This window comes from Rhincodon typus, chromosome 22 (assembly GCF_021869965.1).
Source record: "Rhincodon typus isolate 14 chromosome 22, sRhiTyp1.1, whole genome shotgun sequence".
Lineage (NCBI taxonomy): Eukaryota > Metazoa > Chordata > Chondrichthyes > Orectolobiformes > Rhincodontidae > Rhincodon > Rhincodon typus.
In genome coordinates this window covers 12477305-12502666 of record NC_063353.1, presented here as the reverse complement: position 1 = coordinate 12502666, position 25362 = coordinate 12477305, and the positions used below count along the sequence as shown (strand labels likewise).

Genomic DNA, 25362 nt, shown 5'->3' with positions numbered 1-25362 from the left:
AATACATTGGTACAATCTACTCAGTGGAAAATCATAACTTTGTATAGCTATAACAAAACTTCCTTTTACTTAACACAGAGCAAAAAAGTTTTGATTGGCCTTTTATTCATCTCAGTTTAGAGTCCTTGCCTAAAAGAAAGCTGCAAAGTCAGATAAAATTAATAACCAAATAAACTGAAATAATTTCCTTTGGTTAAATAAATAGTATGAACTACTTTGCCTGCTCTTCACTTACAAGTACAGCTGTTCCCACAAATAACCACAAGCAGTGTTTGTCTTGATATCTCAACCCAGCAAAAAAATTCAATTGCAGCTACTGACTTCAAGTTACTTGCACTGAATAAAGTACATGGTCTCAATGGCAAGACAATCCTTTGATTAACCACTTTTGAGCTGCCAGTGCCTTTAATCAATCAACCAGTAAAGGGGAATTAATGCAGAATTAATTTTGCAGAATCACACAGCACAGAGCGAGATGTCATTCAGCTCATCATTGCTGTGTTAGCTCTTTGAAAGAACTCTCTAATTATTCCTATTGCTCTGAATTACCCCCATATTCTAACATTTTCTTTTTCAACATTTAAATGGATATTTGCAACTTGGATGCATAATTGTTCATGTGGTAGAAGAGAAAAAGTAGCAGTGAGTGATGGGAGGAGGGGGGGGGGCGTATGTCCCTCAGTAATGTAAGTCAAGGGTTGATTGCACCTTAACTCTAAGAATAGCCTCTGACCATGTGCATGGGGATCTACGACGTAGTGACGTCACAGCATATAGAACTGCAGCCTGAGTCTGTAAGGCTGTAATGGCATGTCTGCTCATCCCATGCTTTGTATAGATAAGTTAAATAAAGCATATTATTGCTCACTCAACCCACAACAAACTACTGGTGTTGGGACAATTATTGTTCTTCTTACACTGCAGGTAAATGATCTGCACTTGGCTGTAGCACAATTTTAAAGTTTTAAAGTTTATAATATAAAATGTGACAACTTTATACATTTTGGGTAGAACACTGGCATCATTTAAGAGGACACTGACAGATTGTTGAAATGGGCAGACACATGGCGTGTGCATTTAGTCTGGATAAGTAGGTGATGATGCACTTGAGGGGAAACAAGGAGACGGTCTAATCCTATAGTAATACTTTGAGGGGACAGAATGGATGTGTGGTGGATTTGGATAAAATACAGTATAGAGCAACCTAGAAATGCATGTTCACACATCCTTGAAGATGACAGGTCAGATTCCTAAGGCAATTAAGAAAACGTATGCAACACTTGGGCTTTGTAAATAGGGATACTGATTACAAAAGCAAGGATGTCATGCCAAATCTTCACAAATCCCTGGTTAGACCTCAGCTGCTGTATTGTGCGCAAGTCTGGCACCACATGTCATGAAGGATGTCAAGGGCTTTGACAGGGAGTACAGTAGGTTTACCAGAATAATGTCAGGGATGAGGAGTTTCAATGATGTGAAGTAACTGGAGAAGCCACTGCTATATATGAGTCTGAAAGAGTTAAGCACCACCCATTATGGCGTCATGTGAACACGATGACAGAGATGCTTACAATCCCGAAAGAGCAAGACTGAACACCTGGTCCTCTTCAAAGTCTCTGTAACAGTATCTGTCATGACCAATATAGCATGTAACTGCTTGCTAACACGTAATATAACACTATATATTATTAAATACACAAATCTTTTCTAGTTGAACCAAGAAGTGGTTTTCCTCCACCATACAAGACCAATCAGATTCTGTAATTTCCCACAATTAAAAGGGGCTGGTGACATATAGAGTGGTGAGCTGGCATGCTGATACAATAGCTGGAAATTATCTCCTAAAAGCAGGCAAGTTTAAGGACAGAAATTATTGAGGTATGTCAAATCACAAGAGCTTTTGTTAAAGCAAAAAGGAGAACTTCTTTCCTTTGAGATGTAGGTCAATAAATAGATTTAAAATTCAGTTCTGCATTGTACATACAAGTCCCAGAGTGAGGTACATACCCATGACTGTGAGATGCTCCCATGTATTTAATACCACATGAATTACCTCTGAGGTGCTGTTAGTTCTGTTTCCTTGGGAAAACATGATTGTTGACTTGTATCCAGCACGATGCCTTAAACAGTAAGTAAGGGGAGGCAATAGGTTAGCCCGCGATTCCCTCATCCCGTGAATGAACAGAGAAAAGGCATTTTGCTGGCACTAATGTTTGAGGGGTAAGCAGCAAGATAGACATGTGGACCATTGCTCTTCCTTCTTCAAATGGTGCCATAGGGCTGAATCCTAACGCTTTTTTAGTTTTCTTTTTAAGTGCGAGTCACATTGTTGGAGGGATTCTCACCATGAGGCCAAGCAAGTTTTCTCACTGTATCTTACCAAATTCAGCAAATTAATTCTCGTTCCCACCCCTATGGCCTCTATCATGTCTGATTTCTGCCCCATCTTGCCATGCACTGTTCCCAGAAAAGTTTGCCGCTCAGCAGATATCTGTCCAATGACCAGCGTGCCCTTTGCATCCATGCCATCTTTGAAAGCCCGTTGTGAACCAGGAGGAGCACTGGCATCTGGAAGCTACCCTGACTCGGCTTTGAAGACTGTTTCGAGAGATGGCTGAGAAGGCAAAGTTGTTTGGAGGAAGTGTTGAGCTCAATCCACTACACAATCAATCCAGTTTCCATGTCAGGTTTCTCAACAGCTAGTTTACTTGGTGAATTTAGTAAGGTCATAACCAGAATATTCATGAGCCAAACCAGGCTGCCAACAAACACCTTAACAAACATTAATTGCCATCAATTGGCAACTCACTCCTGCCTGGCAAGAATCCCACTGTGCCACCTAAAAGATGAATTTGACATTCAAATAGGCCTCGTTCAACTTCATCGAATTCTGCCACACGACTAGCCGCACCCTAGGTTGTTCAGACCCCTATAAGATTCCACCCAAGGGATTGCTTACCACTCCCTCATCAAGCAAAAGGCTCAGCCTCTCATCCAGTAGGTAGAGCCATTTACAGTGCACTGTCCCGAGTAGCTGTGTATAATCAGGTCAGTTCTTTAAGTTGCTACACAAACAGGAAAGATTTTCTGAATCACACACACCCCCTACTGGCAGGATCTGAATAAAAGAACACACTCCAATGGCAGAATGCAGCCAAAAAACAAATCGAGATGTGCCATGTGTGAAAACCAAGTCAACTCGAGTTGTGAAATCATAAGCTACTCAATTGATACTTCACAAATATCAGGGAGTGAAGTTGGATGACATCTTAAGCTAGTCATCATATTGTGATTTGTAAAGTATTACTGAGAAATGTTATGATATAATAAACAAACTACAAACTGCAAATGAAAACAATAAAGACAGGTCTCACATTACCCATTTCTCATTTCACTCATTTTGTGTACGTACAGCTATCCAACTTGTGACTGTAAACCCATCATTAAGACTCGCTTTGATCGTTAGAATCGTGTCTCTGGGGAGCTTGGCTTCCTCACTTCTACACTGTTGCTTCTTTCAATGTCCTGACTGACTACAGATTAAAGCCTGAAGACAGAGAGGTCTCCATCATAGCCAAAGTAGTATTGGAGCCCCAATTCTGAAATTCACCAAAGATCCTTGACAGCACCTTCCAAAACCATGGCCACTTCTACCTAGAAGGACAAGTGTGGTAGATACATGGGAACACCACAACCTGCTCGTTCCCCTCTAACACACTGACCATTCTGACTTGGAAATATATTGAAGTTCTTTCACTATCACTGGGTCAAAATCCTGGAATTCCCTCCCTAAGGGCATCATGGGTCAACCTGTAGCAGGTTGACTGCAGCAGTTCAAGAAGGCAGCTCACCAACACCTTCTCATGGGCATCTAGGGACGGGCAATAAATACTAGCCAAGCTAGTGATGCCCATGTCCAAGGAGAGAATAAAAAAGTCCTACACCTGAATCTGACACCCACAATTTTCGTTGAGGGCACAGGTGAAAGCGGATGGGTTATACTTTACATATCTGCCATTCACAGAGGCAGCAGCACAAGCTAAAGTGATGCTGCCTTTAAACAGTTCCAATTTTCACCAGTGGGATATCCAAATTACAACATGTGTGTGCTTTATACTTTTTGGGATAGGACCTGAAACTTCCAGTTATTTGAAGAATTATGGTTCCCTTGTTGGCAAGTCCAGGGACCCCTTCTGGTCATGACATGTGTCCCTTGGAGACGCTAGGTGCCATTTGGGAGATATCAGATCCACTTCAGGAGAAGTTGAATGCCCTTTTGTTAAAAGTAGACACGAATGTGTGTGAAATGTGGATAAACCATAGGAGCTCTCAAGCTCATTGGAACTGATCAGACTCATTCTCAGAGAGGTCAGGAACTTACAGGTCACAGCCCCAGAATATCCAATCATTTCAACAAGTGGATGAGGCCCGTAAGTTAGTGTTCCTGTCTTGAACATTCCTCATGGCACTACCTGATTAGAGAATCGGACCAAAAGTCTCAACCTTATTTATTTCATGGTCACCCTTCTACAGCAAAGTTTCTAATATTGGTTGTGATCATTCTGCATGGAGTACCAGGATATCTGGATCAAACCTAATTCCTCCTTGTCAGAATATTCATTGGATCTTCCAATCAATGGGCGAGAGTTGAGGGTTTGATGCAGGGATGGGATGTTGTGGAGACTAGGAGCAATGAATAGCAGTAACATGAACGATTTAAAAGGAACTGTGTCTTTTTTTGCTAAGAAATATTAAAATGCCATCTAGATATCTTTGGCGATGGAATAGTTGGCTTTGGGGTTTATTCATTAGACACTAAGAAAAAGAACAGCCAGCCTCTGCGCCACTTCCTTGCAGGAGGAAGTAATGCAAAGGGTTAATATCAACTCAACATGTTGACAGGACTTGGGGACAGATGTCAAAGAAATGCTCCCATAAAGAAATCCAATGAGGCAAAAGCTTCCCAGCATTGCATTGTATCAAGTAGAGAGGCTCAATGTGTCCATCACAAAATGTTCACTTCAAACTATTACATCTTGGCATTAGTGGCTTGTGAGATACAGAGACAGACTTGCTGCTCTTTTCAAGCAAGACATTAATGGCCCAGATTGTAATACCTATCATTTACCAATGGCAACTGCAATCCAGGATTTTTGTCACCTATGCATTTTAATTTTTTTTTGTCCACTTCTATGTAGAAACACTTCCAACAAAATCTTATTCAATGATACATGCCCAATGTTCTCATTCACATGTTGGGATGCCTTCTGAATATATCGTTCCTTCAAACCTAAAAATCACAAAATATTGCTCCCCTGTCATCCAACCTGGCATGTAAGCTGGCCCAGGAAGTCAGCTTCTCATCTCTGGTCCCTGTATAGATGGGTTTTACAGATTTAAGGGTTGACAACACAGAGGTGTTGCAAGAGGTCTTCCCTAGGCTCTGCAATTATTAATACGTTCCATCCTGTCTTATTTCTATCCTACGTAGTCAATTATAACATCAAGTACTTTGTTGTGCAAGCCTTCTGCAAAGTGTGTTGTTAGAGATTAATATCATGTTGCATATTCCTTTTAAATAGGGATAAAGTGGACCGTTCAGCATCACTGTCTTGTTCTACTATTGTATGAGTTATAATTTCAATGAGATCTATACCTTCATTGCTGTTAAGACAGTATGAAAATACTGTGACAATAATTTTCTTCCAAGATGCACCTCAATGTATTAAAGCAAAAGAAGGCTAAAATTGCATCTGCTTAGTGCCACTAGTTCTAGCACTGTTCTGACAGGGTCACTTTTGATGCAACACCCAAGTAATTCACCCTACTCAAGACACTAGCATTCAAGCCACGGACTCATGCCAAAAGACTGAGAAGGAGCCTTACCAGGAGATGATATAATCCAACTGTCTAATGCAATACCAGAATATCCAATCTGAGCCAAACAGTTCCAGACAAAAAAAACTTTTCAGGCAACAAACACTAAACAGATTGAACCTTTACAGTTCAGGGCCAGTCACCCAAATTTCAGGTAAAATAACTTCTAAGTATGACTGCTATTGCAAATATCTGGAATGTTTTTTGCAGGTAGTGTGATGAATCACTGTTTTTGCTGCAGAACATTGCCACATCGTCACTGGGCACCCAGAGCATCAGGTGACCTGTGCAAACAAAGGATTTAGCTCCAGAATGTCTCAGGCTCTGCAAAATGACAGGGAAACAGAATAGGCTGCGGGAGGGAAAACTCTGTGCATGTCCTCTGGACTCTTCCAAACTGCTGAACAATGACAGGAGGCTATCTGACAGGTCATCACAGCATCCAGCACCCTAGCATTCATGGTCCATCTGCATTCTCCTGTATGCCACCACATTGTGACCCTCAGCTAAGTCCTCTCCAGTATAAACTGTCTGACACTTCACTCTCAAAGTGAGTTGGAAAACAAACCATCCTTTTGCTCTCATCTTGCTGAATGACTCACCACATGGCGATCCCAACTCCCAGTTAGTCTCTAAGGTTTGTGCAGCACCAGTCTCTAATCTGGTGGCTCTCTTGCATTTTGGTTAGGCAGCTGGCAGTTCTTAGATGGCTGTGAGCAGGAAAACAGAAGAGGTTACTGGGTCTGAGAGAATGAGGTCAGAGGAGGAAGATAGCAGGATGAGGGAGAGTAGACAATTAAAAAGGGACATAAGGTGGGAACATATTGTCATGTTTTCAAAGATGCCAAATGCTACGGATCCCCTAGCAGCTGATGCCTTGCTCCTGATACCCATCTCCCACACAGGGCTCAAGAGATGCAGATGTTCTTGTCCCTTTCCAGTTCTGCTAGTCGCCCTTCCACTGTGTGCCACCTGTCCTGCAAGGAAGATGCCACAATGACTGATCACACAGTGCTTGTGTATTGCTGCGTTTGGATGATGTCCATGCCACAGCTAAATAGCTAGATGTTTGCGTAGGCAGGGAGAGAGGAACATCAGGCTGGCATCATTGCTTATTTTTTGTGTGGGCTATTCTTTTATTTGTGTGGCTGAAGAAGTGGTCATATTTTGACGTCAAAGGTTGAGGTAGAATGCCTGGATGTGAGGCCTGGCTCCCCTGAGTGGTACAGGCTGATTATGGGTAAGTGATGAGAACATGAATCATTGAATAATATAAGAGATTGTCCGAGCAGGGGATAGGTGATTTCATAAGAAGGTGCATTCCCTGACATTGACAACCTGCGTGAGGCCATTAAATTTCATATGGTCCTGCCGCCAGGCCCTTGGGTCCAAACTTTTGAAGTTTGACCTTCCTGGTCACCTGTTCCCATATCCTTCTTTGGGTAGTTCTTTGGGGACTTCTGCTATCTTTCTTGCTGTCCGTCTCTAACATTAGTGTCGCATCCATCACCCTGGAACCCCCACTCTGCACTGGTGTTCAGTTTGCCATCTTCTGAATTCCACAACAAAAATGTTTACTGCAGCTTCTCTTTAAGAGAGACTGGGTATTTTTGGGAATAGAGAGCCAACTGACTAAGGTGCTTTCAGTGCAGTTTTGATCTCTGGTAAATGCCGAGGAAGCAGGAAACAAAGGAAGATCCCTCTTACAATCAGTGGTGATCAGATAGGAGTATCAAGACTGTGTACTACCACTTGCAACAGAACCAAAGTTGGCACATTGTGAAAGGGCAAAAACTACAGTAGCTGAATTTTCAATTCCAGGTGTATGATGCTGATGATGCATTTATTGGTAGAATGGCAGGGGTAGAGGTAGTGAAAAGGAGCACAACTTTTTTTTAGAACAATTCTTTCTCATTTTCCTTACATTATAAACCCTGATCTAATTGTTCTGATATACTCCTCAGTGAGGTGAAAATGTCTCTCATAATGAATTCATCCTTGGGAATTACAGCACCTGTAAGGGATCTTCAGCTCATTAGCAGAAAAATACACACAAAGGATGGGTTTTAAATAAAAGCCATTACAGATTATGTTGAGTTCAAAGCTGTCAACTGTGTAGTAATATAAGGTGAGAGACCTGTAATCAGAAAGAGAGTCAAGCTGGTTCAGATCCAATCAAGGACCTGGAGTTGTGTCTATTTGTACACATACATCAAAATAATGCAGGAAGTATACTCATAAATCAGAAGGAAAGCAGTATTTGTCTCAAGGATTGAGTGACAGTCATTCTGATTGTAATAATATTAGCCAATGCTAATTCAAAAGGCATTTTTAAAATACATTTCTCATTAAAGTCCATGATGTGAACTTTTGCGAGTGAAATTGCAAGCTTAATAAGAATTGATTGTGCCTCTTTCACTGAAGATAAATTTGACAGGGGATAAGGGAAAACTGAAATGGGCCTTGAAGGATCAAGTACAGTATTGAAAACAAGCATTTGGATTGGAGATGGAGGGATAAATACTCGAAGGTTAATTAAAGCTGTTGAGTTGGTTTATATTTAAGCTTCTTAAATGCTCACTAAGGCTGGAATGTAACTCACTCCTAGGCTGGTTGGGAGTGGAATTTCTCAGTTCTGACTCCACCCTCATTTATTTTTTCTATTAAGAAGTATTTTCTTCAAATATCCTATCTGCGTTTAAACAGGGGTTGTCCTCACAACCTCAAGATGCTTCAAAGTGCTTTGCAGTCAATTTTAAATTATTTTGAAGTGTCACCATGCAGCCTAATTTCACAGAGCAAGATCCCACAGTCAGCAATAACATAATCATCACATAGTCTGCTCTGTGATGTTGGTTGAGGGCTAAACGTAATTCAGAACACTGGGGAGAACTCAATTACAAACAGAAAAGTCTAGAGAGATGCAGAGGTCTAACAGCAACTGTGAAGGGAGAAACAGAATTCACTTTCAAATTCCCTTGGATCTGAAGAGGAATAGAAACATACTCCCGGTTTCACTGTCTCATTGGTTCTGATGATACTCTCTGGATCAAGGACTCTCAGCCATGTCTGATCCCATTTCCAACACTTTGGCACTCAACCCTACCCTCCTTCTAAAGCAGTGATATGGTTCCCCTTATCCTCACTTTCTGCCTCATTAACCTCCCCCTTCAAATGGTTATTTTCCATGATTTGCATCATATCCAGCAGGATTACACATCAAACACATCTTCCCCTCCCCTCCCATCCCCTGTTAGCATTCTGTAGGAACCGTCTGTGACAACCTGGTCTATTCCTCCATCACTCAGTGCAACTTCTGATTCACCCATTGCACCTTCCCTTGCAGTCACACAAGACATTACACTTGTCCCTTTGCCTGCTCCCTCCTCACTGTCCAAGGCTCCAAATATACACTAAAGGTGAAGCAGTAATTTAATTGCACTTCTTTCAATCTAGTCTCCTGTGTTCAGTTCTCATAATGTGGTCTCCTCTATATTGGCAAGACTAAATGTAGACTAATTGATTGCTTTGCTTAACATCTCCCACCATTCTGCATGAATGTCCACAACCTCCTGGCCACTTGCCACTATACACTATCTTGTTGTCATGCTGACATTTCCATCCTAAGCCTGCCACAGTATTCCAGTGAAACTCAACGCAAGCTTCATTTTCCACTTATGCATCTTTCAGCCTTCAGAGATCAACAATGAGTTCAACAACATCAGAACATGAACACTGATCTCCATTTTTATTAAGCCCTTCCCCTTATTCTGCACCACCACTTTGTTTGCATGGGTTTGCTATCAGTGGTGTTGTTCTACTTTCTGCTATTAACACATACCATGAACACCTTCTCTTCACCAATATTACTTCTCTGCTATCATAAACAGTTTCCCAAAAGGTATGATTCCCGAAAGTTCTACATGCTTCTCTCCACTTCTTTCTGATAGAAAACCAACCACTTTTCAAGCTCCCTTTAAATATAAAGAAGAGTCATATTTAATTAGAAAGATTAACTCGGTTTTGGATGCTGCCAAACCTGTTGAAATTTTCCAACACTTCCTGCTTTAATTTCAGATCTCAGCATTCACTGTACTTTGCTTTTAGTATATTGGGAAGACCATAAGACCATAAGATGTAGGAGTATACCATTCAGCCCATCAAGTCTTCTCCACCATTCAATCAGATCATAGCTAATCTGATTATCCTCAACTTCATTCACCTGCCTTACTCCTTTACTGATACCTTTACTGATGAAAAATCTGTCAACCTCTGTTTTGAAAATACTTAATGACCCAACATCTATACCTTTCTGTGGTAAAGAATTCAGTTATTCTATGTTTCCTGACAAAACCTCACATTTTTCCACAGTATATTCTAATTATCAAGTTCTTGCCCATTCACTAACCTGTGTATACAGTCTCAGTAGACTGTTGGTGTCACCCTCACTACTTGTCTTCCACCTATTTTTGTGCTATTTGTCAACTTGGCTACAATTCATTCACCTCCATCATCCAAGTCATTAATATATGCTATAAATAATTGTGGTCCCAGCACTGATCCCAGTGGCATTCCACGAGTTACAAGTCTTCTATTACAAGCCATCCCTCTATCTATGTTAATATACTATCTTCAACACCATGGACTCTTATTCAATTATGTAGCTACATGTACAGTGTCTATTGGGTACTGTTAGGAAATATATTAAAAAAACCCAAATATATTATATCTATTCATACCCTTTGACCTATCCTGCTTGCTGATGCCTCAATAATGTAATACATTCGTCAGGCGTGATTTCCCTTCATGAAGCCATGCTGCCTCTATTTCATTTTTCTTTACTATATTTCTAAGTGCTGTGATATTACATCCTTCATAATATATTCTAACATTTTCCCAATGACAGATGTTAAGACAACTGGCCAATTAGTTACCTGTTTGCTGTATCCCACCCTTTTTAAATAAAAGTGTTGCACTGATAGCTTTGCAATCCCCTAGGACATTTCCTGAATCAAATGATTTTTGGAAGATTGCTACCAATGTATCCATTATCTCTGTAGCTAATTCCTTTAATATTCTTTGGTGCAATACATTAGGTCCAGGGGAGTTATCATTCTTTAGCCCCCATTACTTTCTCAAGTAGTAATAGTTTTTCCACTATCAATGTTTCTCCACCCTTGGGTTCTTTGATTATTAAGTATTTATTGCTATTCATACCCTCTACCAAGAAGACTGACATAAAGTATTTATTCAACTTCTCTGGCAATTCTTGGTTTCATGTCACACTGCAGCAAGCCCTCACATCCTGAGGAGTCCAGGGAAATTACTCCACTAATTTCAGAAAAGTATACTCTATACTGCACAAAATAAAATCAATTTGTGTTGCAGAAAGGCAGTTACATTCTGAATCGTGGTATTCAAAAGCAAGGTTCACAGTGGACTTGACAGCTTTTTCATAATTGAACAGTGTGTATAATTTAATGACAAATTTTGCAGATTATCCAAATGAAAGAAATAAAAACATGAAAGTTATGCTTATCCAATAATACTTGTGTAATCTTAATTCTGCCATCTTTTAAGTAATCTCTATCAGATTTCACATTACATTGTTCAAGAAAATTTCAGAAATCAGCAAACTTGGTTTTCAAGTTATAGATGCAAAACATGTGGTCAACAGCCATTACAGAGCCTTTATGCGGGTTCATTCTCTGAGATCAATTTGAACAGGCTGCTTTGAGATTTGCCTTGAATATTTATCTGGAGCAACTTCGTAAAGGTGAGAATCCCTGTTTAAGTTAATCAAAAAGGAATACTGGCCTTTCATTGCTGCCCTGGAGAAATGATTATCTGCAAATCAATTGACAAGGAAAACTGAGTGTGGAGAGACCCCTGAGGGTGAATTACCTGGATGATTGTGCAGTTCCAAGAATGATGTGCTCAGATTCTCACTTGTTGGAGATGTCTGCCTGGCACTTATGTGGCACAAATTCTTTTTGACACTTATCAACCCAATCCTGGATGTCCTGTTGCCTATGGACATTGTTTGCTTCAGCATCCGAGGAGACACTGAACATTGTGGAAACATCAGCAAATTTACCTAGTTCACAGCTTATGGCAGAGGCAGTTCATTAATGAAGCAGAGGAAGATTGGTGGACCCAGGACCTGAGGAAATCCCACAGGGACTGAGATGATTAATGACCTTTGACAATCACAACTGACTTCCTTTGTGTGAGGTATAAATCCAACAAGTGGGGAGTTTTTCCCCTGATTCCCATTGTCTCCAGTTTTGCTAGGGCTCCTTAATGCCATACTTGGTCAATTTCTGCCTTTAGGTCAAGGGGACTCAATCTCTTTTCACCTCTAGCCCTTTTGTTCACACTTGAACCAAGGCTGCAATGTGTTCGGGTCATGACAGAATTAGGCACAACCTAAAAACTGGGCTGCAGCGAGCAGGTAATGGCTGAGCATTGTTGCTAGGTGGCACTGTTGATGACCGCTTCCATCATTTTGATTGGTTGATTGATTGATTGTCCCGTGTACCGAATCATTTTATGAATGATTTGAAGATAGACTGAAGTAGCAGTTATTGGCTGGGTTGGATTTGTCCTGATTTCTGTGAACAAGACATACCTGGGCAATTTTCCATGTTGTTGAGTGGATGTCAATGTTATGCTGGATTTGAACAACTTGGCAAGGTTGGAGCACATGTCTTGGATACTAATGCTAAAATATTATCAGGGCCCATAGCCTTCCAGTATCCAGTGCCTTCAACCATTACTTGAAATCACATGGAAAGAAATCAAATTGGCTGAAGACTGGCTCTCAAAGTGGGGACATCAGGAGGAGGCCGAGATGGATCATCCACTCAGCAATTCTGGATGCATCTCAAAATGACTATGCAGTGATGACTGCTACTAATTTAGGGGGAGGCAATGGCCTAGTGATATTATGACTTGACTATAAATCCAGGTACTCGGCTAATGTTCTGGGGACCTGGGTTTTAATCCCACTGTGCTGCATTCAATTTGAATTCAATATAAAATATCTGGAATTAAGAATCTACTAATGATCATGAAAATCCCACCTGTTCACTAATATCTTTTAAAGAAGGACATCTGCTGTCCTCAACTGGTCTGTGAACAGATGTGACAGGCCCACAGCAAGGTGATTGACTCTAAATTGCCCTCTGAAATGGCCTAGCAAGCTACTCAGTTGTAGCAATTGCTACAAAGTCTCAATAAAGAAATGAAACCATACGGACTACCTGGCATCAACTTAGGCACTTAAAATAACAACTGCAAAAACAGCCCTGTTGACCCTGCAAAGTCCTCCTTGCTAATCTCTGGGGTTAGTGCCAAAACTGGGAGAGCTGTCTCACAGACTAGTCAAGTAACAGTCAGATGTAGTCATACTCATGGAATCATACCTTACAGACAATGTCCCAGTCACCACATGGGCAAGGAAACCTTCTGCGCATTATTACATACCATCCTCCCTCGGCTAATGAATCAGTACTTTTCATGTTGAACAACACTTGAAGGAAGCACTGAAGGTGGCAAGAGCACAAAATGTACTCTGGGTGGGGGATTTCAATGTCCACCACCCAGAGTGGCTCGGCAGCAGTACTACTGATTGAGCTTCTCGGGTCCTAAAGGAGATAGCCACTGAAGTGGGTTTGCTGCAGGTGGTGAGGGAATCAACAAGATGGAAAAACAGACTTGAGTTCAGCCTTACCAATCTGCTGGCTATAGATGTTTCTGCCCATGACAGTAAGAGTGACTACCACATAGTCCTTGTGGAGTTGAAGTCCCACCTTCACATTGAGAATACCCTCCACTGTGTTGTGTGGCATTGACTTCAAACAGATCTAGCAATTCAAGACTGGGCATCCATGAGGCATTGTGGGCTATCAACAGCGGCAAAACTGTATTCCAACACACCTTCAATCCTCAACCTCATGGTTTGGCATTTCCCCACTCGACCATTATCAATAAGCCAAAGGATCAACCCTGGTTCAGTGGAGAGTGCAACACCAGGCATACCTGAAGATGAGATGTAAACCTGGTGGAGCCTTCAAACAGGACTACTTGCGTGCCAAACAACATAAGCAGCAAGTGATAGGTAGAGCAAAGCAATCCTACAACCAACAGATCATACCTAAGTTCAACAGTCTTGCCCCATCTATTTGGGAATGGTATGGACAATTAAACAACTCACTGGAATATTTGTGGAGACTCCACAAATATCGCCATCCTCACTGATGGAAAAGCCCAACACATCAGTGCAAAAGATAAGGCTGAAGCTTTCGCAGCAATCTTCAGCCAGAAGTGCTGAGTTGATGATCCATCTCGGCATCCTCTGGTGGTCCCCAGCATTACAGATACCAGTCTTCAGCCAATTCCATTCACTCCACATGATATCAAGGAACGGTTGGAGGTAGTAGATGCTGGAAAGTCTATGGACCCTGACAACATTCCGGCAATAGTACTGAAGACTTGTCCTCCAGAACTTGCTGCTCTCCTAGCCATGCTTTCCAATAGAGTCTGAACATTGGCATCTACCTGATAATGTGAAAAATTGTCCAGGTAGATCATGTTCACAAAAAACAGGATAAATTCAACCCGGCCAATTACCGACCCATCAGTCTACTCTCAATCATCAGTAAAGTGATGGAATGTATCATCAACAGTGTTATCAAGCAGCACCTGCTCAGCAATAACCTGCTCAGTGATGCCCGATGCCCAGTTTGGGTTCTGCCAGGGCCACTCAGCTCCTCATTACAGCCTTGACTCAAACATGGACAAAAGAGCTGAATTCCAGAGGTGAGGGGAAAGTGATTCCCCTTGACATCAAAGCTGCATTCAACTGAGTATAGCATCTCGGAGCCCAGCAACACTGGAATCAATGGGTATCAGGGTGCAAACTTTCTGTTGTTTGAAGTCATACCTGACACAAAGGAAGATGATTTTGATTGTTGGAGGTCAGTTGTCTCAGCTCCAGGACAGGAGTTCCTCAGGGTAGTGTCCTCAGCCCAACCACCTTCAGATACTTCATCAATGACCTTCTCTCCATCATAATGTCAGAAGTGAGAATGTTTGCTGATGATTGTACAATATTCTGCACTATTCACAACTCCTCAAATACTGAAGCAGTCCATGTTCAAATGCAATGAAGTCTGGACAATATCCTAGCTTGGGCCGATAAATGGTGAGTAACATTCATGCCGTACAAAAGCCAGACATTGAACATCTCCAATAAGAGTCAATCAAACCATTGCCCCTTGACATTCAATGGCGTTACCTTCATAAAATCCCTCACTATCAACATCGTGGGGGTTATCATTGACTAGAAACTCAACTGCACCCACCACATAAAGACAATGGCTACAAGGGCAGGTCAGAGGCTAGGAATACTGCAATGAGTAACTCACATCCTGACTCCCAAAGTCTGTTCACCATCTACAAGGCACATCTCAGGATTGTAATGGAATACTCCCCACTTGCCTGGATGGGTGTAGCTCCAATAGCACTCGAGAGGTTTTATACCATCCAGGACAAATCAGCTCGGTGGATTGGTACTACATCCACAAGCATTCACTCCCTCCACCACTAATGCCTGGTAGCAGCATTGTGTACTATCTACAAGATGGCCTGCAGAAATTCACAAAACTTCCTTAGACAGCACCTTCCAAACCCATGACCGCTTCCATGTAGGTCAAGGGCAGTAGATGCAAGGGAACACCAGCACCTTCAAGTTCCCCTCCAAGCCACTCACCATCCTGATTTGGAAATATATCACCATTCCTTCTCCATTGCTGGGTCAAAATCCTGGAATTCCCTCCCTAAGGGTATTGTGAATCTACCTATATTACTTGGACTGCAATGGTTGAAGAAAGCATCTCAACACCACCTTCCCAAGGGAAATTAGGGATGGGCAATAAATGCTGGCACAGCTACAGATGCCTACCTCCCGCAAGAGAGTTAAATAAATTACTTTTATGAAAAGATCCACGAGATCTATCTATGACAGGTAGATTGGCAAGCATGAGGTCAACTAAGATTTTCCCTCTTGAGAGTCTTCTCAGCAACCACCATAGAGCCAGTTTAGTGGTTATGTCCTTTAGGACTTGGCTAGCCCAGTCTGCAGTGGTGCAAGCTGCCATTTTTGGTGGTGAACATGGAGGTCTGCCGCCAATAGTATATTCTGTACCCCTGCCACCTTCAGACATCTTCCAGTTGGTACTCAACATGGAAGAGTGATTCGACACTAAGGGAGGAGGATAGGGCAGTGGTAGGGGCAGTGCAGTCAGGGTAGTAAGTGCATCATTTTAGGAATGTGAATATGCCAGGCTGTAGCTTGACTCATCTGTGGAATCATTCCCCCAATTTTGGCAAAAGCCCCTCAAACGTTAATGAAGAGGAGGTCGGAGTGTTAGTAGGCCTGGGAATGCCAATGTCTTTCTTTGGTGCCTAGGTCATTGCTAGATGATATTTCCAGTTTAATTTCTTCGCTTAGACGGTGTAGCAGTTTGATACATCTGAGTGACAATTCAGAGAGCACTAAAAAGCCAACCACATTCCCTTGAGGCTGGATTTATACCTCGGCCGGATATGCGATAAAAGGACTTTAGTGAACCAGATTGGCTTTTGTGAGAGAACAAGGTGTAGAGCTGAATGAACACAGCAGGCCAAGCAGCATCAGAGATCTGATGCTACTTGGCCTGCTGTGTTCATCCAGCTCTACACCTTGTTATCTCAAATTCTCCAGCATCGGCAGTTCCCACTATTTTGGGTTTTTGTAACATTTGTTTCATGGTTGTCACAATATAATACCAGGTTAAATGAACTGAATTTAAATTATGCCAGCCACCATTGTGGGATTTAAACACACAGCCAGAGAATTAGCCAAGGCTTCTGACTCCTAGCTCTGTGACATTGTCATAGGCCACTACCTACCAATGGGGGTCTTTAACAAAAACCAAATGTACTCCTTTCAGACCTTTAAACCCTAAGACATAAATTTCCAATTGTAACTCAATAAATTTTGGAATAAATTGAGTTTTGATTAGCGATTCATGGTTTAAGCAGTGTCAGGTTGCTATGAAGAATTGTACTTACCAGATTTATCCCACCCATGGCTGATAAGACCTCATCTTTCCATTTGCTTTTGCCTAGTGCACAGCCTTCCTGCTCCTTCTTTTGTTGCTATAAAATAATGTTTGTTATTATTAGGACAAACAAGGATCACAGTAATGAAAAGTACAAGTACAATAACATTGGTTGCAATAAGAGGAGTATTTATCATAGTCAGATAAATCTTGATCACAATAAGACAAACATTGAACTTATGGAAATAATGGGGAGTAGCTGAGATGCTTTTGTGGAGAGTTGGCATGGCTCTGATGGGTTGAATGGCCTCTGGTTGAAGTGTAACTCTGCTCTGATTCATTTTATGATTTTATAATAACATAAACACTGACATTAATTATCACAATGCTCAGATGTCAAATCGACAGCAACTATAACATAACAAATATTATAAAATAACTCACATTTCGATCCTTTCCTTCTCTTAAAAGCTTCTTCTGCAAAAGTTTGGATTCATATTCTGGTCTTGGATGCTCCTAAAAGCAGACCACACACAAACAAGACACAAAGACTGAATTAATGGAAGATTCTTCTTCTTCTGATATAAGCACTAAAACTCTGCCAAGTGCTATTATTTTTCTCCTGGTATAAGCACTTAAATGTAGCAAAAAATGAGTTAAAGGAAGCAAGAAAAAGGGTTAAAGAAAAGTGCTGATAATGTTTGGTAAACCCCCAGAATCTCAAGCAAAGTTGGTGAAAAAAATCACAAATGCTTTAGTTAGAACTTACAAAGTTCTATTGGTTCAGGGGTTTAGATTGGAAAATTGGAATTGTAACTCTATGTTGAAGAAAGGTGAGCTAGAAGAATCAGGAAATCATAGAGTTCTTATCCTAATATCTTTCGTGGCAAAGTTGTTGCAATTTATAATCAAGAAATAACAGACCAAGCACTGTACAAATTTGAGCTGATTGAGACACAAGGTCAATTTTAAAAGGTTGGGTAATGTTTGCAAAATGTTATTACATTTCCCAGGAAGTAACTAGAGAACTGGGGCTTAGTTATGGATGCAGTTTTTATTGACTTCTACCAAGCATTAAATATGGTTTGAAATAAGAATTAAATTTAAACTTAATGCAAATGATTGACCTGATTGGGAGATTGGTTCAGTGGTGAAAGATTGGTGTAATTGATATATATTCAAAGTGACTACCGTAATCCCACAGATTCAAGAAGGCAGATCACCACCACCTTCTCGAGGTCAACTAGTGATGGGCAAAAATGCTGGCCCATCCAGCAATGCACACATCCACAAATGAATAAAGAAGACATAGAGCTATGATGAGGCTTCAACAATTCAATATATATATACATATTAATGACATGATACACATTAGAGAACTGTGTCCAACTCTGATCGCACAAAGATGGGTGGTATAATAATGTGTAGGCAGCAATATAAAATTACAAAGATACATTGATAGATTAAATGACAGAGCAAATTACTGTCATACGGATTCCAAGTGTGTGAGTCTATTCTATTCTATCTATTTATAGACTATACTTCTAGTCTATTTATTCTCATCCATAAATAGATGAGCTTTTTCGAAAGTTTCTTTAAAATGAATAAAAGCTGGGCATAGTGAAGAGCCAAAGAACATTAGAGGTCCATTAAAAAACTACTGAAATATAGCGGACAATTTCAAAAATGCTAATATAAAGTTATATTAAAATAGCTAGAATATAAAGAGGAGAAAGATTTTCTACAGCTACGCAAAGCCTTGCTTAGATTATATCTGGAGTACTGTATACAGTTCCAGGTATGCATCTTGGAAAGCATACATGAGCCTAAGGAGAATTGCAGTACAGACACTCCAGTATGTTATTCATAGTTAAATATTGGCAGATACTACTCATCAGTTGATGTAAGCATTAAAGTGCAGAAAAAGCCAATCTTGATGTTTGCATTCAAAGTATGTCAAACCTGCATATGCTCCTTGATGTATTATTGGCAATAAAAAAGGAAGGAAAATGTATTAAAGCAGACTTTCAAAATATTTTAAATAAGACAAAGAACTGCAGAGGTTGGAAATTTGAAACAAAAACTGAAATTTCTGGAGAAACTCAGCAAGTCTGGCAGCATCTGTGGAGACAAAGCAAAGTTAACATTTTGAGTTCAGTGATCCGTCTTTAGATTTGAAGTTTCTGCTGAGTTTCTACAGCAATTTCTGTCTTTGTTTCAAAAAGTTTAAATCTATTTTCCATTCTGAGCATAAGACAATAATCTATTTGTAGCACTTTCAAGAATACAATTGGCTACAACACTGATTTACTTTGTATGAATAAGCCACAGAATAGAAATTTATTTGATCATTTCAAGCACTCATGCTAAAGCCTGATGTGTTATTTTCAGGCAACTTTTAATTTGTTTGGATCAATACTTATGCAAATAATGAAATGTATCACAAATACTTGAAGCAAAACTTCCACTTATATGTCCTTGGCTGAATTATAAGATTGCTGATATAATCAGTTCTTGAACTCTCTGTAATATTTAGCTGGCACTTGCTGCAACAAGTTATACTCCAGCTGAAGTAACAGCATAGTTTATTTCTTGCGATCAGGATACAGACTTGCAGAGCAAAATAAAAAATAAATGATTGCAGAAGTTCTTCTAGTTTCTAAAATATTATTGTAAATTAATTGTTGATGGATTACTGTCATCTTTGAAGTGAATGTCAGTGCTGAAAAAAGAACACACCCACTCAGACCAGCAACTGCTTGAGGCACATTGCTACATCTGTAGTATAGCAGGACATATAGTATAGCCATCCCCACTGCATTGAAGCAAACAGTTTAAGGCTAATCCTGGAAGAGCTTACCCTAATTAATCTATGTTTGTGTTTTCATATTTCTAATACCGTCATTCTTGTAACCTAGTGTCAATTTACTGTCATTTGATATGGCGGTATGTGTAGCTGTGTGATGGGAATCTACATCCTTTAGGAATTGGATTAAGACTCATTTTACATCGAAAGCTTTTTATCTGATTGAGACAAGATACATTCATTCCATTAGTCTGGAATGGATTGAGGTTCTTTGATTTGAAGTGATAATATTCTACTCAGCCATTCAGATTTATGAAACAGTATTAAATATTGGGAACATAAATTTGAAAGACATGAGTGAGGTAATTTTGTGTTTCTGATAGGAACACTCACATGCCAACTCTTGACTGTCAGCCTTGGAAAGTTATGTCACAAAGTCAATGAAGACTGCATTGTTTGAGAGTTTGTTCCTTGTTTGAAAATCTCACTAATTCATCTTCCTTCCATTATTGGGGTTTTCAAAAATGACCTTTGATTATTTTTGATTTTGGATCAGTCTCAGCTTGGAATTAGTACTCTATCCTTTGAGTCAGAAGGTCAGAGGCTAAAGGCCCATCCTGAGTAAATACTTTAGGGCTATCATGTGTCTTGAAAAGTCCTGAGATTGTGAATTGCGCAATACAAAATGCAAGTTCAAGCTTTCTTCTCACACTGGTTTGTTTATCCTTTAGGAGAATAACTAAAAGTTTAATGATATTAATGCCATTACAAAGAACCTGTTGGTTTCCTGTTATATAATGTTTCTTGTCTTATTGGGGCACAGAAACCTGATCCTGCTCTCTTCCAATGTTCCTTTATGCAAATAATCAAGCAAAAAATATAATGTGAACAGTCTCCTTTCTGAGTTACCCTACATTTTTAAGCAATTTCATTAGATGGACTTCTCTCCCCTTATATGAACACAGTGAAGATTATTTAGTTTTCTTGGGATATATTCCAGCACCAATTTCTCTTCAAAATGTTTAACTTCAGCAAGAACTTTATCCAGATGAGTAAGCTTTCTCACCAGAATGAATTTTATGAACTTTTTTTTCGATAATTTTGATAAGAGGCAAGTTCATAACATATATGCTCCTGGTACATACTACAGACAAAACTGAGTTTGTTATGTTCATGACTGTTCAGCAGGTCACTGATGCACAATTTCCAAGGCAACAGTAATTTCTCATCCCTTTTGTGGAGGCTGAAGAAAGAGCACTGGAGTTTGCTGCATTGTTTAGATTCCCACAGGTAAGAGGAAGTGGTGGAGGTGGGAATAATTACAACATTTAAAAGGCATCCGGATGGGTATATGAATAGGAAGGGATTAGAGGGATATAAGCCAAATGCTGGCAAATGGGACTAGGTCAGATTGGGATGTTTGTTTGGCATGGAAAATTCAGACTGAAGGGTCTGTTTCCATGCTGAATGACTCTATGACTCTAAGACTGCACACACTGCCTGATCTCCATCAGTGACTAACTACGAATGCCAACAAGGAAGGCTTCCATTCACTCAGTGTTTGACTTGTTTGTGACTACAGGCCAGCAATTCCTGTAGGCCCATGCCCATACTCCTATGCTATGCTATGGTATCTTCCCACAGTATCAGTTATAAAGAGGGACCCAGTATGAGCCCCAGGATTCATCTTCATTTGTTTAATTCTCAATAATTTTGCTATCCAAAGGGGAATTACCTTGTTTCTGCTTCAGGAAGAAGACTTAACAACAGGATGGTTCAAAAAAAGGGAAAAGAGGAGCTATGTTTTGCAGAATAGACAACAGCACAGCAGCACATTAAGTTCCTTCAGTTGTAAAGCAGCATCTTAATGAATAGAGGTTTATATGATCAGCTTCCCCAACTTCAAAGCATAAACTACTGCCTTCTTCCATTTCATTTAATCCTACCATCCATTTTAGCGATATGCCAAAGAATACAATTTTATGAAGGTTCCTGTTAGATTGCAAAGATTATTAAAAACCAACAGCTATACCAAAAACACACATCTACACTTTCAATAGATACAGTTATTGATCATACAAATATGACTACCATATATCTACAAATGCCTTGTGAAAAGCCTTGGGCCCCATCTTGTGTACCTTTTACCTATTCTGGGGTTTCTAGGAGATGGCTCTCTGGTTTCTCTGCAGAGCTTAGGTTAGGACAGGGATAAGAACTACTGCTGAGGGAACTTGAGGTGGACGGTAGGTGGCCTCAAAAACACTTTGGCCATTGGTAACCTGGTTGCAGCCTGATGAAACACAGTTTTGACCAGGGCTGCCCGGCCCAACTGGCTGTATGGCATCAACAAGGTTCTACTGCTGTCATGTGGGTCCTGGAGGACGTTGGGTGCACTATATTACTAAAGAATGGATGCTGAATCCTAAGGCCTTTTCAAAGTAACTCTTTATTCATAATATAATAAATATTTACACCTACACTTAGCACAAGGTCTGGAATGTTGCTTCTCTCTTCAGAGTCTAACATCATGTGATTTATTACATTAACACTGATAGGCTTTGTCTTTATGTATTCAAGTGTTAATCTTTAATCTACATCTCCTCCAAATCCTTGTCATAGTACAATATTTACAACATTTTACAGGAAACACTGGTTGAAAAGCTGCAGGAATAGGAGGAGGACGGATACCCTGAGAGAGGGCAGCAGCTACCTCTTTCATGGAACTAAACATGTTCTCAGAGACCTGAAACCTCAGCATTCCCACACTGTGTGAGAAGACATTGTAAGTGTGCTGGGTAGCTTGTGATGCCCCGATCCATCATCTCTTGTAAATCAAAGGAGATGCCTGACTGTAGCACTAGGCCTAAGTTTCCATCAGTGCTGTCACTATTAGACAGAGAAAGACACTCTCTGAAACATAAGGTACATGGTATGCACATGACACTTACTTTATACATAGATTTTTCCAGTGGGAAGTCTTGCTCAATAAGTTCAATCAATGTTACTGTGTTCTAACCCTATTTCTGGCCACATTCTTGTCAAGCAAAGTTTCTACTGGGAAGTGTGGCATTATTGAATATCTTCAGAGATGCCTTAAATCAGGACTTCTCAAAGTGTGAGAGTTGCAAGCCTTTCAGTGGGGGATGTGAGACAAGATGGCTGCCACACTGCTCAGACTGATTTCTGACAGATCAACTGCTCCCTGAAGACTGATTGCTATTGCAAATGAAATCAATGAATACATAGGCGCTTTTTTCTTGGAGAAACTCTGCTACTGCTGCAACATTTAACTCCTGTTCCCCGAACCCCAGTAAAGAACTAAAGCAACACCTCCAATCCATCAAAATCTAAAACCCAAACCCACTCCACTCCAGGCAAGATCGAAAGATTAGGCTTAGCAACTGAAGCTCTCCCCCCAGTCAAAAACACTCATACTCCCCATGCCCCAAATTTTCACTCCCGGGTCATATGAAGTCTGAGGCATTGAAATTGAGCCATGTTGAGAAATAGTGTGGAAAGCATTGTCTTAAGTTATAAATATATATCAAGCAAACAAAAAATATGCTAATGTTTGCTCACTTCTTCCTCTTCCAGACCAGTTAAATCCCATCGGTAGCATAAACTCATCTGTCGACGTTTCCAGGATTCAAGAAACAAGGTTGCTGCGAAGAAAAATATTTTAATGTAAGACGTAAATGTTAAGTTGTCAAATTGGAAATATATTCCACAAATCAATTTCAAAATGGCCATTACCTTGTTCAACCTTACACCCCAGAGCTAGGTCAACTTGTCATTTAATTATTCATGGTAAATTGGTGGTGGCATTGATAATAAATGTACACATTGTAGATACCAAGTGCATCAATGAGCATGCACATGCAGGAGTGCAGCATGGAGGCCAGTTGACATTGGAGGCCATGTCTGTGGAATAATCGCTCCGATCTACAAATTAACTGTTGTATTAAACATTACTCCTTGGAATACTCTCTGACATGCTGTTGGTATGATTTAAGCATTACCCAAACACAAGTTGTTTCAATGCAGGGTGGACTGCTGGAAAGCCATGTGTTCAAGTGCCAATTTGAATATTATCCAAACTCCTACTTACTTCCTCATGCATTGTTTTTCATCAGATTACATTGTGACCACTGATGCAGAAAAAGTTACTGAGAAATCTGCGTCAACAAATTTATGAGTGTCAAAAATGCAAAGAAAATCCAATATATATTCATGAAACCAAGAATTTTCAACTTATAATGCTTGAAATAGAAAACCAAAGTTCCACGTGCTTCACAGAATTGCAATTTGATAACTAAAATAAAACCAAGAACTGAGGGTGCTGGAAATCTGAAACAAAAACAGAAATTGCTGGACAAACTCAGCAGGCCTGGCAGAACTGTTCTGAAGAAGGGGCACTGGAACCAAAATGTTGATTATGCTTTCTCCGCGCACATCTGCTGAGTTTCTCCAGCAATTTCTGTTTTTGTTTGTAATTTAATGAAATAGTTTGAATGGTTGATGAAAGATGAAGGTTTCAAGAAGGTTATTAAAGGAGGAACGGGAGCTGCAAAGCCAGAATGGTTCGGGAGAAAATTCCCATCTGTTTATCCTTGAAGACTGAAAGTACAGCTAGGATGAAGTGTGTAAGAAATGCAGAAAAGGTTTGTATCAGAGGAATGCTAAGTTATTGAAGGCTGGAGGAAGTTACAGAGATAGAAGAGGGCCAAAGTGATTTAAATACAAGGATGAGAACTTTGAATTGGAGTATCAAATGGATAAGTTAATAGAACCTGGTATGGCTTAAAATATAGAGAGTGCCATTTTGGATGAGGTAAAATTTATGGAAAGTGGAACACGATATGACAGCTAGAGGAACATTCAAATAGTTAAGTCTGGAAATAATCAAGGAATGGATAAATATGTTGCAATGGATAGATGAAGGGAGATATGGACTTGCAATTTCAGCTCATGTACAAAAGAATACTAATTTTGTGAAGAATCCAGATCATTTGGAGATACTGGCCAGCAGGAGAAAGAAAAACAGTGCAGAATTGGTGGCAGGGACCCAAGACAATGGCTTAGATCTTTGTAATATTCAACCGAAGGAATTCACTGCTCTTCCAGGACTGAAGCTCAAATAAGCAATGACATAACATGGAGACAGTGGAGGGATCAGGACAGTTGTTGGAGACTTCGATCTGAATGCTGCATATGGAAAGAGAAACAATCATCAGAAGTGCTGTCATTGGAGAGATGAAAGTGAAATGAATTGAGAGCACAATCTCTGAACTGGAAATGGCAGAGGGGCTTTGGAGGTAATTGAAAATCGATCATATCAAAAGCTGCAGAACAGGTGAGATAAACAAGTAAAATGGTTACAATCACAGACAATATAATTTGCAACTTTGATTAGGGCAATTGCAGTATTTCAGCAGGGTTGAAAAATTGATTGGACAGGTTCAAATATGTAGGTCAAGAGTGACGTGATATTCAAAGTACTAGATAACTGGAGCTAACAAAAATGAATTTGGAACTTCCAAAGACAGATGATTATTGTTGAAACAGTGC

The 25362-nt window shown here is 40.2% G+C and overlaps 1 protein-coding gene across 1 annotated transcript in view; it reads right to left on the bottom strand.

The window, feature by feature from the left end:
* LOC109930159 (anoctamin-2-like) overlaps positions 1 to 25362 on the bottom strand; it is a 101259-nt gene that overhangs the window by 37648 nt on the left and 38249 nt on the right. The window contains exons 14-17 of the mRNA XM_020529700.2: positions 23374 to 23456; positions 18948 to 18959; positions 17430 to 17501; positions 16996 to 17082 (exon numbers count right to left, since the gene is read on the bottom strand). Of these exons, the coding sequence (XP_020385289.1) occupies positions 16996 to 17082; positions 17430 to 17501; positions 18948 to 18959; positions 23374 to 23456 (254 nt within the window). The remainder of the gene's footprint in view (positions 1 to 16995; positions 17083 to 17429; positions 17502 to 18947; positions 18960 to 23373; positions 23457 to 25362) is intronic.